The sequence below is a fragment of the Pristis pectinata genome, chromosome 4 (genome assembly GCF_009764475.1).
Source record: "Pristis pectinata isolate sPriPec2 chromosome 4, sPriPec2.1.pri, whole genome shotgun sequence".
Taxonomy (NCBI): Eukaryota; Metazoa; Chordata; class Chondrichthyes; order Rhinopristiformes; family Pristidae; genus Pristis; species Pristis pectinata.
The window spans coordinates 66,197,923-66,213,908 of NC_067408.1; the positions used below are offsets into that span (position 1 = coordinate 66,197,923).

A 15,986-nucleotide genomic window follows, 5' to 3' on the forward strand; every position below is an offset into this window, starting at 1 on the left:
ACGTTTTGATGTCACACTTGGTCAAGCAGTGGCTCGATGTCAAAGACATTAATACTCCCGTCACCCTCTGGAATTATCATAGAAGATCTACAGAAGTAGACCATTTGGACTATCCAACCTAAATCTTCTGACTCTGGGTTTGTGACCTTGCAGGTTATGACTCTTCAAGTACACGTCCATTTTATATTCCCTTTCAGGCAATGTTCCAGACATCTACCACCATCTAGATGAAAACAAGCAGTCTTTTATTTTCACTCTCTGCCAATTACTTTAAATCTAAGCCTTGTGGTTTTTCACCTTTTTGTTAAGGGAATTATCCGCTTCCTACTTAATGTATCTACGTCCCTCATAATTTTCCCACAATTGCTTCCCCCCCCCCCCCCCCCCCCCCCCCAACAGGCTTGGCTCAAAAGAAAACAACCTTAGCTTAGCTAATTATTATTCTTTGCTATAATTTTCCAGATCTAGAAATATCCTTGAAAATCTTCTCCATACCCTCTCTAGTGCAATCACTTCTTTCCTATAATGTGGTCACCAGGACTGTACATAGTGCTTTAGTTGTGGTCTAACTGGTGTAATATACACATCAAGTATAACTTCCCTCCTTTTGTATTCTGTGCATCAATGAATAAAAAAGGATTTGCACTCCAAGGTCCCTTGTTCCTCCACACCATTCGGCATCCTTCCATTCATTGTACATTCCTTTTGCTTTGTTGCGCCTTCTGTAATATATTACCATAGACTTCTCTAGATTAAATTTCATTTGCCATGTTTCTGCTCAAGTATTTAGACCATTGATTTCCTGCAGTCTCACCTTCGACTACATAGACTTCTATATTGTTTGCAAACCTCTTTATCACACCTCCTCTATTTGTCGGATGCAAACCAGACAATAATGAGCTTTGGAACCAAGTGATTGGTGACTAAATGCTGCTGGGAGCATTGGTTGCCTTGTCAGTGTCAAAGACAATTTCCATCAATTTGTTGATTTCGGAGCAGAGTGACAATTCACCAGATTCAATTTGTCTTGCTTTCTATGGATAGGCCATGCCCAGATCCATGTTGTCAGGTAGATGTCAGTGCTGCAGCTGTGTAAGAAACAGTCTTGTTAGAGGTGGAGATGGTTTTGGAGCTGGAATTTTCAGCATTGCAGCTGTAATCTGGTTAGGACCCAGAGCCTTTGCTGTATGCAGCACACTGAATTATTTCTTGATTGTCATGTGAAATGATTCAAGCTTGCATCTGTCAGGAGGAGACTGAGATGAATCATCCATCTGGCACATAATGTAAGAAATAGAAGCTGGAGGTGGCCTTTTGGCCCATTGTGCCTGATCTTCCATCCAATATGGCTAGTTTTTTTGCCTCAGTTATTCCTTCATTATCTAAACATCTATCGATTTGTCTTGCAAATACTTAGCAGCTGAGCTTCCAAATCCTCTATGTAGAGAATTCTAAAGATTTGCTACCTGCTTGGTGAAGAAATTTCATTTCTCCATCTTGAATGGTTGAGACTGACTCCTGATTCTAGAATCCCCAGTTAATGGAACATTATTGACTTGTCTGTCGAGCCCTGTTTGTTTTAATGAAATCACCTTCAATTCTGCTTTATGACAAACCCACCATCCCAGGAATTACTCTGGTGTATATGCCACACTCACTCTGCTGCAAATATATTGTTTCTTTGGTAGGGAGATCAGATCCTGTGCAGTGTTCCAGATATGGTCTCACTTATAATTTTAGCAAGACACTTCTCCTCTTGTACTCTTGCCCTCTTCCAATAGAGACCAACATACAGTTTTCAGTTGCTTTCTGTGCCTGCATATTGACTTACAGTGATTTATTTTCCTAGGACACTAGGGTCCCTCTGAGCACCAACATCATTTGTTCTATCACCATTTTAAAAAATGCTCTGCATTTCTATTTTGGCTGTGGATGGTTGCAAGCATTTCAGCTTTGCCTTTTGCACTTACTGAGGATGGCAACGTTCGTGGATTCTCCTCCTCTTTCTTGGATAATTACTCACTACTTGTGATGACTGAGTGTGGCAGGACTACAGAATTTTGGAGAATTGCTCTGTTTATAGCATGCTATTTCTGTATCTCAAGCATGTTTTGTGTTGTTGCTTTGGGTTGTCCTGTGGTGCTCCTGGAATGCTGTTCTACTCTTAATTGATCCAGAGTTGTCCCCTGGTTTAGTGGTAATGATAGTGAGGGACCTTGGCATCTTATAGGTGTCCTGGTTTGAGTTGCTCCATCTCTTCTGCTATCTCATTCAGTATGTGCCTGCCCCCACATTCTTCTGCCTGTCCCCCACAGAGTATAAAGGAGGATACCTCCACAAGGACTGTATAGTGGGCACTCCTGGCAAAGATGATGAACAAAAGTATTTACAACTGGTAGATAGATCAGGACAAGGTCAGGTAGGATTTTCCCCTCTGATATTCTTTCACAATCTTATCAAGCTTATTCTGGCATTGATGTCCATTAGGACTTGGCTAGCAGTGGTTATTAATTCAAATGCAATCCTATTGAGAAAATGCTGGTTTACAGAATATTAGTATTGGTTTATTATTGTCACTTGTACCAAGGTACAGTGAAAAGCTTGTCTTACAAACCGAGCTTGACAAGCTTACAAAGCTTATCTTACAAATGTCTTACATATCCGCTTGACCTTTGATATTTGTTTTATTATACAGGTATTTCTCGCAGTGGATAACAAACTAGTCTAATCCAGTTTTTTTGTTAACTGGAAATGATATCACAGCTTTTCAGCATGTGTGTAAAGAGGAGATGGACTGATATAACTCTGTAGCTCTTAGCTGAACTGCCATTACCACATCACCTTGCCCACAGCCAAATCTCCCCTTCCCCTTTCAAAGCCTCTGATCCAGCTTCCTTGCCTCCCACATTGATCAATGGCTTCTACCATCATAACATTCAACAACTCTGTTCCTGCTTGAGGCCTTCTAGTACTGAAACTGATATCATTACCACATCACCTTCAGTTATTCCTCTTTGATGACTTCCCATTTTCCATGTTAAGCTATTTCAGATCATTGTAAATTCTGCAGGCCACCTCTGACCCAATGATCTCAAGAAGCCACCCGCTCCTTCACCTCGCCACTGGCCAAGGATTCCCTGCTTCGCAGTCTTCTCACCATGGCCTTGTGGACCACCCACATTCCCATGGCCACTGTGCCCCCCAGCATCCTTGGGGCCCCCAACATTCTCGCTCCCCCCCCACCACACAAAGCACTCAACTCATAACTCCCATCGCCATCTGCCTTCAGATTAGCTCTCCACACTCTCGGGGCATTTTCCCTCCTCCTGCATCTTCAGGTTGTTCCCGCCCCCCCCATCCCATCTCCTTGTATCCTTGGGTCATTCTCCCCCCGTCCCTCCGTCGTTGGTTATCCGCGCCCTTAGTCGTTCCCCACCTCTCAAGCTCCCCCAAGCCCTCAGATCATCCTTCTCCCCCCGCCTTTCCCAGACCCCCCACCTTCAAGACCCCTCCAATCCCATCACAGCTGTTGTGTTCCCTCCCCAACCCCTCATGTTCTCCCTCCCCCCCCATCCCTTTTTGCCCTCAGGATGCCCCTCCCACGCCAGTCCCTGACTCTCACACTTCTTCCTCCCTTCCCATATACTTTCACATTTCCTCCCCCCCCCTCCCCTATTTCAGTCTTTCTTCAACCCCTCCTGAATGAATTAGTCATTTAAACTCCTCCCAGCATCCATTATTTGGTGACACAAGAAACTGCAAATGCTGGAGTCTGCAGCAACACACAAAAAGCTGGAAGAACTCAGTGGGACATTTGACGTTTCAGATCGAGACCCTTCATCCAGCTGAAGTGTCTCGACCTGTAACATCGACTGTCCATTTCCATTATTCGCTGCCTTTTCATCTCTTGCCTTCCCACCTTAGTTAAATCTCTCGTCATTGGCATTGATCACAAATTATTTGACAGTTATCTCTAGTAGCTATTTGTTCAATTAAAGTGTCAACTGTCTGTGAAAAATGCTTAATCATGTAAGATCATAGGAAATACTTCCAAAAAGAGAAAAAATGACTAATTGTTCTTATACATTTTGTAACTACTGCCTCGCAGGTTTATTTCATGCTGTTTCATTTAGTCTAAGAATTTAAACATCTAATGTATTGTTTTCTTTTCCCCACAGATTCTACCAGCATTATGTGTGTTGATATACCACACAGACATTAATGTAAGTGATAAACAGACTTGCGTCAGGGAAAACTTTCAGTCTTTTGGAGATGTGTATTCTTAGATTTGATTAATTTTACTGCACGCAGGATTTCACATGTAGTGAGACTTCTTGGTGATTCAAGAAATTTGAACATGGGACCTTAGATCTGCGAAAGCACATTTTGTGTCATAGAGGAATTCCAAGATGTATCCAGTGTCCTGAACACTCACAGGTGCAGGAAATATCATCAACTGGAGCTCATACTCTGAGCTTTGGAACTTGAGCAACAGCTGATGTTGCTCCACTCTGTCTGTGTTTTGTGGATAGGACTATACTGGAGGTAGTCTCCCACAATTCAACAGCAGGTAGAGAGGGGATGGGTTAGTAGCTGGGGGGAAGAAGGGATCAGGCTGATAATTCAGGAGACCCCTCAAGCATCTGGGTAGCATTCACTTCTGAGCACCAATAGAGAAAAGAATTCTTCTGTTGAGCCCTGCCAGAGCCAAGACCATAGCACCACAGCTGGCTCAGTTGTACAGGGAGGGAGAAGAAAGTTCAAGAGATAAATAGTTATAGGTGATTCTGTAGTTAGGCAAGCATCTATGGTTGCAACGTAGTCCAAGAGAGTATGTTGCTTTTCTGGTGCCAAGGCAAAGGATAAAACTGCAGAAAATTCTTAAGGGGGAAGATGAACATCCAAAGGTCATGATTTAAAATTAAACCAACAGCATAGGTAGAAAATGGGAGGAGGTTCTGCAGGTAGATTTTTAGGAAAGAAACTAAAATAGAAACTCAAAAGTGGTAATCTCCATATTACTCTCAGTGCCACATGCTGGTGAGTACAGAAATGGCAGGATCTTACAGATAAATGCATGGCTAGAAAGATAGTGCAGGAGGGAGGGCTTTTGATTTCTGGGCCAATGCAGTCACTTCTGAGGGAGGTGGGTTTACATCTCATCAGGGACAGCATCCTTATTGGCAGATTTGTTTGTATTGTTGTGGAGAGTTTAAACTAGTTTGGCAGGAGGATGGCTCTTTTTCTGGTTAGCAAGATGTAACGAGTGGTGTCTTACAGGAATATGTGCTGGGCCTCACCTTTTTACAATTTATAGAAATGATTGTATGAACGTACTTTTGGTGTGGTTGCTAAGCTTGCTGATGACACAGAGGTAAGAAAGTAAGTTGTAAAGAGGGCATAAGATGCAAAGGGGTAACCCCTAGGTTAAATGTTTGAGCCAAGGTCTGATAAATGGAGAAAATCTAGAGACAACCTACAAATAAATAAAGTGAACTTTTATAGAAATGAAAAGGGCAATTAGGGAAGCAAAGAGAGGGCATAAAAAAACTTCTGGCAGGTAAAATCCAAGCAAGTACTGTCGGGTCAGTTGGATAAAAAAGCAGCAAATGGAATTTTATCCTTGGAAGTGTGAGGTAATGCAATTGGGAAGTTTCAACAAGGCAAGGGAATATATAGTGAATGGAAAGATACTGAAAAGTTTGCAGGAACGGAAGGACCTTGGAGTCCTTAAAGGTAGCAAGAGGGGTCAATAAGGTGGTTAAAAAGGCACACGGGATGCTCTCCTTTTTTAGCTGAGATGCTGAATTTAAGAGCAGCCAGGTTATACTATGAATGTATACAGCAGTAGTAAGAGCACAGCTTGAGCATTATCTACAGTCACCATATTATAGGAAAGATGTAATTACACTGAAGATTGTGCAGAAGAGTTGAGGACCATGACTGGAGGATTTTAGCTATGTGGATAAATTGGATAGACAAACCAAGGAGTCTTAAAGGGAAAATTAATTGAGGTGTATAAAATTATGACATTTAGTAAATGGAAACGACCTATTTCCCTTAGTAATGAGATCAAAAATCAAGGGACTCAGATTTGAAGTAATTAGTAGAAGAATTAGAGGGGAGAATTTTTTTTCCACCTGGAGGGTGGTAAGCGTCTAGAACTCGGTCCCTTAAAGGGTGGTGGAGATGGAAACCCTTGCCACACTTAAAAAGGGCCTGGGTGTATATTTGAAGACCCAGAACCTGCAGGACTATGGGTTAAACAGTGAAAGGTTGCATTAAGTGAGGTATCTGATTTTTGACTCGCATTGACATGAGCCAAAGGCCACCTCCTGTGTCATAATTTTTCTGTGATTCTATGTAAAGCTAGGAGGAATATAATTTTTGAGGTTAGAGATATGTATTGTGATATATTTTAAAGCAGGTTGAATCCAAAAGCTTGTCCTATTTTTATTTCTGTGTGGATATGGAATAAGATGGTGTTGCAGGTATTCATCTTCAAAAATAATAATTGATTAGGCACAAAGAGAATCTGTATTAACTGACAATTACCTTTATCGGTTCAGTAAAAACAAATATGCAATTCAAACAAAGCTAAATATCTGTGCACATACCCACTAGGTTTCTCTGACCCTCCCTGAATAGTTAAAGAATAGAAAAGGTAATACCTGGGAATAGGAGTTTACGCTGGCCAGGCGTCCCTCTTGATCCTGACGTAATCTCCATGTTTCCGACGTGAGGTCATCCACTTCCGCAATGGTTGATCACCAGAATTTTCACTGCTTCTACGCCCAAACCCTCCATTCTTATCCTCTTTCTTATCAGATCGACCTGTTGGGTTTCAATTTCATTGTCTCTGGCTGATCTGGCTAGCCTGTGTCAGTTTCTCATTGGATCTGGCCCAAGGCTACAACCAGCATTACTTTATTGCTCTTCCACCAGGCTTGTGCATCGTTACTTTCTGTGTTCTCCCCATCAGGCCAATTCAAACCAGTTCAGCCAGGTCAGTCAAACACTAGGCTCAGGCTACTTCAGATCACAGGCTGCTCTTTCCATTAGTCTGCCGCTTCTACCTAACCAAATAAACAGCTTTTTATTTGGAAATGATATCAGGTTTAGCAGATTATCGGTAGGGATTGTGTCCACTTTCAGTTGCTCAGATCAAGACATCCCTGAGCAAGAACCAGTTCACAAAACACCTCAACAAAATGGTGACCGTAAGAACAGTGTCACAAAATGGCAGCCTCCATTCCTTTGGGCAAGAACAAAGACATTTGGTTTGTCTGCTTCCAGTGTCCTTGGCTCATTCCAGTTGGCTGTTTTTGCAGATTTTAATTCTTCCTGGCCAACAATGGTTTCAAAGTTGAAGTCAAGTTTATTGTCATATCGAAAAGTATATGTATACGCAGGTGCAATTAAAAAGTTATTTTCAGCAGCATCACAGGCAAGTAGCATCAGTGACACACAAGAACATAAATTAAACTTAAATTAAACTTAAATTATACAAAATTATACAAGAAAGAACACAATTAGGACAAAAAAATACAAAGTCCATTGTAGTGCAAAGTGGTCATAGCGTTGCTGTACTGAGGTAGTGATTAGGGTTGTGCAGGTTGGTTCGAGAACCGAAGGGAAGTAGCTATCTTGAACCTGGTGGTGTGAGACCTCAGGCTTTTGTACCTCCTGCCCGATGGTAGCCTTGAGAGGATGGCATGGCCTGGATGGTGGGAATCTTTGATGACATATGTTGCCTTCTTGAGGAAGTGCCTCATGTAGATACTTTCAATGGTGGGGAGGGATGTGCCCATAATGTATTGGGCTGAGTCCACTACTCTCTGCAGTTTCTTGCATTCCTGTGCTTTTGAATTGCTGTATCCAACCAGTCAGGATACTTTCAACAGTACATCTGTAGAAGTTTGTTAGTGTTCGGTGACATGCTGAACCTCCTTAACCTTCTAAGTCCTTTATAATATCATCTTCTTATCCTTTATCACTTTAATGTTTCCAAACAATGTCACAAACCTACTGTTCACAAATAGGTCGATGCTCATAGCTGATAACTGTCATCTCATTCCCTGCTGCCAGTTTCTATGATACTGTCACTCCTGTTGCCATTAAAAACATTTGTTCATACTAATAGGACCTTTTTAGAGCAGTGCTTTTGATTTTAAAGTTTATATAGATTCTTGCATTTGATGTCTCAATAAATCATTCGAATTTTAACCATTGAAAGCTACAATGATTGATGGAACCTCTTTAACAATCAGGAGCACTTTAGTTGTCCAACCAACCTGCAATTGGCTGGGCTTTTAGCCATTGCCCCTTTGTCAGCCAGAAGTGAGGCTTCCTTCTTTAGTAGATGCCACACCTTTGTAGTAGAGCATTGAATTATTTAACAGCTGTGGTCATGAATTTGCTGTCATGTAGTTTATTTTCTAGAGAGAAGGTACAGTACTAGCCCAGTGATGTTCCATCTTGCTGTGCTACAGTGCAATCACATTGTTCTTGCAGCACAGAAATGGGCCATTTGCCTTCTAACTATTCTGGGTTATCATCTGTGTGAGACCCTTCTTACTTATTCATCTCATTATAAACATACTCTACTCATTTTTCTGTCTATGTATGTACTTAGCATCCTCTTAAATGCATGTAGTGTATTCATAACAACTACCGTGAGGCAACAAGTTCTGCATTCCACCTACACTGAGTAAAGAAGCTATAATGAATTGGCATGATGACTCTCAAATGTTTGCTAAAATGATAGGTTGTGAGTTCATACCAGAAAGGTTTCCCTATTGGCGATGTTAACCTGTTTTGATTTTGATGGGATCTAATTATTTCTTTTAATATATTCAAGATACTTGTGGATACAGTCTGGGCTTTGTCCTACCTGACAGATGGAGGTAATGAACAAATACAGATGGTGATTGACTCAGGTGTGGTGCCTTTCCTTGTTCCACTTCTAAGTCACCAAGAAGTCAAGGTTCAGGTAAGAAAATATTAAAAATGTCACACTGTCCAAATGAACAGTAAAAGTAAAAACAAACATGACCAAAACATTTTTGTCTACTATGAGCACAGGTTTTTATTTCTCTGTAAAGACCTTTCCCATTCTCACCACTTTTTTTTTGGTTATTACAGCTCAGATGCAGATACTTATTTCACATTTTGGTTGAGTCTTAAATACTGTGGGTTAAACGTTGTGACGTGACAGGATTGATTTGTAGGAATTTTCCCATTGGGGTGGGTGCACAGGGTGTGAAGAAGTCATCTATTCTCAGTGGCAATGCACTTTTTTCTACAGATTGTATTAGTGTATGTGTGAAAGGACTTTTCTGTTCTAGGTCAGTTTCCCAGGGTGGAAGGGAGAGAAAGCAGCACCTTGCTTCTCGATCACTGCCTGAGTTGATCTGCATAGAGGAATGTTGGGAAATGTGTGGTGGGAATAATAATGACGAAGCAACCATAATAATTATGAACAATTGTTTTTAATAATAGTTAAAAACAGTAATTATAAAGCTTGTAATTTTAATTAGCAAGTTGAATAAATATGCAAAAGAATAGTATCTCATTATCTATTTTCCCTCTTGCATGCAGACAGCTGCCTTGAGAGCAGTCGGCAACATAGTGACGGGTACAGATGAACAGACACAAGTTGTTCTTAACTGTGATGTACTATCACACTTTCCCAATCTCCTGACCCATCCTAAAGAGAAGATCAACAAGGTAAAAAAAGAGTTGGCATTTTGGCAGTCTGACTTGAGAGGCACTGCTGGTGACATCAATCTTGTGGCAGTAACAAAATGTAGTGTACTGTTCCCAGTTGGTATGTTAGCAATAACAGCAGTTCCAATTGGTGGATCTCAAATAGTTGCCATGATCAGCACGTGGAGATCTGGGCATTCTGACGGTCCTAGTTGATTCCTGATATTTTTTTTGGTGGAAATATGAAGAGGGGAATATTTTTCAATAGACCTGGCAGCTTTATAATCTTTCTCCCTCGATTTTCCCTGAGTTTGCTTTGCCAACTTGAGCTGTGTGCAGTGCAGCATTTATTAAATGTGTTTGAAAACTGGACATCCATAAGGCTTTGCAAAACATCAGCGTCAGTGGAATTAATCACCACTGTATTCTGTAACCTTATAGTGCCGCATATCCATCAGAGATAAGATATATTTATTAGTCACATGTACATCGAAACACACAGTGAAATGCACCTTTGTGTAGATTGTTCTGGGGGGCAGCCCGCAAGTGTCGCCACGCTTTTGGCGCCAACATAGCATGCCCACAACTTCCTAACCTGCACGATTTTGGAATGTGGGAGGAAACCACAGCACCCGGAGGAAACCCACGCAGGCACGGGGAGAACATACAAACTCCTTACAGACAGTGGCCGGATTTGAACTCGGGTCGCTGGCATTGTAAAGCGTTATGCTAGCCGCTATACTACCGTGCCTGCCCATACCATTACTTGAAAACCAAGGGATTTACGCTGGTTCAATGAAGAATGTAGAAGGATGTGCCAGGAGTAGCACCAGGCTTACCTAAAAGTGGGGTGCCGACCTGGTGAAGCCGCAATGCATGCCAAACTGCAAAACTGGGCTGCAATAGAAATAGTTAAGCAATCTCTTTACAAAAACTCTGCAGTCCTGCCACATGTACTTGTAAATGGTAACAAAATTAAACAGGAGGAGGAAGTTCCAGGAACATCCCATCCTTAATGATCTCTGGGCTGATGATGTGTGCTGAAAATAGGCTGAAGCACTCACAGTCATCTTCAGCAAGAAATGCCAAGTGGATGATCCATCACAGCTTCCTCCTGAGATCCCCACCAGCACCAAAGTAATTCAGTTTGTTCCACGTGATATCAAGAATTGTCTGAAAGCGCTGGAAACAGCAGAGCCCAGACAGCAACCCAGCTGTAGTACTGAAGACCCGTGTTCTAGAAAGAGCAGCACCATTAGGCAAATTGCTCTGGCGTAATTACAACCCTGACAATGTGAAAATTTACCCGAATATATCTTGTTCACAAGAAAACACAACAAATTCAATGTGGCTGATTTGTATCCTTTCATTATACCCTGAATCATCAGCAAAATGATGGATAGTGTCGTCAGCAGTGCTGTCATTCAGCACTGACTGATAACCTGCTGAGCAATGCCCAATTGGGGTTTCACCAAGGCCACTGGGTTTCAAATCCTTGGTCCAAAGATGGGCCATATTGCTAAATTGCAGAGGTAAGGTGATACCTTGATTAAAAGAAGCATTTGAATAAACGTGGTGCCCTGGTTTAAAAGAGAAAGTCAACAGCTATTAAGGGGAAAACAGTCCGGTGGTTGGATTCATGCCTTGCACAAGAGAAGGTGGTTATGGTTGTTGATCAATTATCCCAAGCCAGAACATGATTGCTGGAGATTCTTGGGGGTGTCTCATTGACCCAGCCATCTTCATCTGCTTCATCAATGACCTTCCTTTCATCATTAAGTGGGGTTGTTCACTGCTGACGAAACAGTGTTCAATTCCATTTGTGAATCCTTAGCAAATGAAGTAGTCTGTCTGCATGCAGCAAAACCTAAACGATATTCAGGCATTAAATAGCATATAACATTTATATGATCGTCTCCCACAAGCAAGAGTGTAGCCAGTTATCCTTCATATTCAGTGGCGTTATCATTCCTGGGTTGCCACCATGAACTTTGAAAGTGTCACCATGGATCAGAAACTCAACTGGAACATAAATACTGGGCAACAAGAGCACATCAGAGGCTGGATAACAGCAAAACGTGATTCACCCCTAACACCACAAAGCTTTTCCACCATCTACAAGAAACTATTCAAGAGCATGGTAGAATTCTCTGTATTACCCTGGATGAGTGCAACGCCAACAACCATTGAGGAGCTGGACATTATCTCGGACAGAGCAGCCTGCTTGGTTGATACCCCAATCACCACCCTCTTTATTCTCCACCATGAGCGCACAGTGACTGCAGCGTATGCCATCTGCAAAATGTACTGTAGTTACTCCCAAAGCTGCAACTTCTTCAGCCAAGAAGGACAATGGCATCAGGCAAATGGAACACCATCAGTTGCAGTTCCCTTCCAAGTTGCACCTCATCCTGACTTGGAAATATCACTATACCTTCATTATTCCTGGGTCTAAATCCTGGAATTTCCAACCCAACAGCATTCTGTTCAAGAGTGTGGCTCATCAGTACCTTCTCATTAGGTTGAGCAGTAAATGTTGGCCAAGCCAGCAAATTGCAGATCTGAAAAATGAATAAATTTAACATAAATCATTGACCATGTGGTAGGTCTGGGTAATGTGGGTGGTTATGGCATTCTGAAATAACTTTGTGATTCTGTGGTCTGTTAAATATATTTACATCATAACTTTAGCCTGGTAACTATGAACTAAAGTAGGAGTACCTTGTTAATTTTGTTGGATTTAATCTTATTTGTTTGCTTGAATGATGAAAATATGGAGGTGGTGTAGTTGAATATTCATACCTTCCAGAGCCATTTGGATCGGCTTATAACACTCCAGCAACAGGCCACTCCTGTTTTTGAGCATCTAACATCCAAAAACAGTGTCTTTCTCACCATCCTGCATCTGCTCCACCTCAGTTGGTTGTAATTTGATTCCACACAGTGCTTAGTGTCTACAACTTATGTGGGAGGAGATCGTTAGAGCTAATTGTGGTTTATAGAGCTAACCGTGGAAGCCTTTTAAATCTTATTTTACTGGTGTGCACATACCTAATCTGCAAGAAATTATCAGTTGATTGGTGGACAGGATCCATGGTTGATGTTTTGCATGAATTGTTTTCGGCAGGAAGCAGTGTGGTTCCTCTCCAACATTACAGCAGGAAACCAGCTGCAAGTGCAAGCTGTAATAGATGCTGGTTTGATTCCCATGATTATTCATCAGCTGGCAAAGGTAAGCAAAAAGATGAGGCTTTTGCATAGATTTGGTTTCAACTTGAAATTGAAATAATGAGAATATTTCAGTGAAATAAAATTGGTAAATTGGTTTATTATGTCACATGTACCGAGATACAGTGAAAAACTTTGTTTTGCATGCCATCCATCCAGATCATTACATCACATTAGTGCATTGAGGTAGTACAAGGGAAAACAATAACAGAATGCAGAATGAAGTGTTATAGTTACAGAGAGAGTGCAGTGCAGGCAGACAAGAAGGTGCAAGGTCATAATGAGTTAGATTGTGAGGTCAAGAGTCCATCCTTATCGTATTAGGGCACCATTCAATAGTCTTATAACAGCGGGAAAGAAACTGTCCTTGAGCCTAGTGGTACATTCTTTCAGGCTTTTGTACCTTCTGCCTGATGGAAGGGAGGAGAAGACGGAATGTCCAGGGTGGGTGGGGTCTTTGATTATGTTGGCTGCTTTATCGAGACAATGAGAAGTGTAGACAGAGTCCATGGAAGGAAGGCTGGTTCTTGTGATGTTTTGAGCTGTGTCCACAACTCTCTGCAGTTTCTCATGGTCTCGGACAGAGCAGTTGCCATACCAAGCTGCGATGCATCCAGATAGGGTGCTTTCTATAGTGCATCAATAAAAATTGGTAAGGGTCAAAGGGGACATGCCAAATTTCTTTAGCCTCCTGAGGAAGTATAGGCGCTTTCTTGGCCATAGTGTCTACGTGGTTGGACCAGGACAGGCTATTGGTGATGTTCACTCCTGGGAACTTGAAGCTCTCAATCCTCTCGACATCAGTGCTGTTGATGTAAACAGGAACATGTGTACTGACCCCCCCCCCTTTTCCTGAAGTCAGTGACCAACTGTTTTGCTGACATTGAGGGAAAAGTTGTTGTCATGCCACCATTCCACTAGACTCTTTATCTCCTTACTGTACTCTGACTCATTGTCATTTGAGATTCGGCCTAAATACTGTTTTATTACATTACTATTATACTATTGATGCTACTAAATACTATTATATTATTTGACCTAAATACTAATTATCTCTATATTAAATACGATTGTTTAATTTGCAAAGCAAAGGAATTGAAGAACTGTTTCGTTATTTTCATAAAATGATTCAGTGAACCAATCATTGCTCATTTGAGAAAATAGTTCAGACGAATTTATTCAGTGTATTTTTTTTTAAATAGCTGGTGCAAATGTTGGACCTTACTGCCCAAATCTGGAATCTTCAGCATTTCCTTACTGCTGTAACTTGAATGTGCCTGCAAACGTGACCCATGGTAAAATGCAGTCACATTTTTGTGGCCTGAACTAAAATGGCAGGATATGATGCTCAAGCAATTTGGAAGAAAACGTTTCACAAATGCACATTTATAACTGTGTCAAGCTAAATACAGATTCTCCCCAGTTTACATACTGCCCATAAACACGAACGAGCATTTGGGACACCGGCAATATGAATTTGCCAGCTGCTGCGGGGCTGCAGGAATCTTCTGCCATGTAGGAACTCGGTTTGTGGCCACATTTCCAACTTGCGAACTGTTTGGTTTACGAATAGTTCATAGGAATGGAACCCTACCCTGGGGATGATCTGTACTTGAATTTCTTTGGTGCAGTTGTAATTTATTTTACTTTGTGACTTGGTTCTGTCAGTCTAAAATAAGACGCTGATTAAATAGGGCGAAAGGAAAAGTTATTAAGCCTTGTTTCTTCATTGTAGACTTCATTTGCAATTCCGTGCAGAGTATTTTCATTTTCCACTTGACCATCTGTCTGCTTCATTGTTGAAGCATTCAGAAAATAGAACCCTTAATTAAACTCTGCAATTTATTTGAATGTTGAGAATTTTTTATAGTATGAAATGGTTACTGAGGTAGCATTTCTGTTAATGATGCAGTGAAAGTTGAGCTGCATTTTTTTTTCCATTGCAGGGAGATTTTGGAACTCAAAAAGAAGCTGCATGGGCAATCAGTAACTTGACAATTAGTGGCAAGAAGGAGCAAGTAAGTGAAAGATACTTTTACAGTCAAAGAATCATGACTTTCACTACATTTTTACTGTTTTTACACACATTTATCTTTGTTTATCCATTTCCTTTTTATGGATTCTACTTTTATTATCACCAATCTGTGACTTAACAACCCTTGCACAGAAGAGACTCTCCTATCCCCTACCTTTTAATCTTTTGGTGACAATTTTGTATTTTTGCTTTACAGACTTGTGAAGCTATTTTTCCAAGTTTTGCCTTGTCAAAGGCTCTCAATCTTGAGCACTACAATCAGATCATTTAACTGCCCATGGAAAGAAAGTCAAGTGTATCTCCTCATAGCTAAAGTGCCTCTTCCCAGATCTGACCATAGTTAATCTATACTGCACTGCTATCACAACCCTGCCAGCTTCTGAAAATATAATGCTAAAATTAGACATGATGCCTAAATAGATATATGTGTAATTTTAGCATAATATTTTTGCTTTAATACTCAGTTTTCCTATTTAAAAAAATACTGCTTCCATAAGCTTTCTTTTCTGAAAGTTTTATAAATTTTCCCTCCCTCCAACTTGATGTTCAGTGTAAATTTCACTTACTTATGTTTCCTTCCAAAATTTCTTTGCACGTTTTTAAAAAATACCTTCTTTCCATATAATTTGTTGCATGCATTTGAAAACTCACAAGAGGTTTACAGCTTTACCTGCAATATTGGGGGGCCAGAACTGAATAAAATCTGGTAACTCAATTCCAGTAAGCATCTTGAGGGTGTAATAATACAATTGTAGCCATACGCGGCGCATGGCAGAAAAGAAAATGCAGAAACACAGAGGCTGGACTGGAGCACACTTCACTGAATCAAACACAGCGTGCGCGCTTGCTAAAGTAACCGAGAGCCTCTCTGGCGGACGTGACATGCGGTTCCCGCCGGAAGGCCCGCCCCGCAATTAGTCTGCGTCGCGCTCCCACGCATGCGCCCATGGCCGCCGATGACAGTTCAAGTCCTGCGGGTCTGGGCCGCTACACTACCCCCGCCCCCCTCCCCCCC

General features: G+C 41.4%; 1 protein-coding gene across 1 annotated transcript in view; it reads left to right on the forward strand.

The window, feature by feature from the left end:
• The window catches only part of kpna3 (karyopherin alpha 3 (importin alpha 4)), a 66,926-nt gene that overhangs the window by 41,848 nt on the left and 9,092 nt on the right, over positions 1–15,986 (forward strand). The window contains exons 10-14 of the mRNA XM_052013935.1: positions 4,179–4,223; positions 8,861–8,992; positions 9,601–9,729; positions 12,836–12,940; positions 14,883–14,954. Of these exons, the coding sequence (XP_051869895.1) occupies positions 4,179–4,223; positions 8,861–8,992; positions 9,601–9,729; positions 12,836–12,940; positions 14,883–14,954 (483 nt within the window). The remainder of the gene's footprint in view (positions 1–4,178; positions 4,224–8,860; positions 8,993–9,600; positions 9,730–12,835; positions 12,941–14,882; positions 14,955–15,986) is intronic.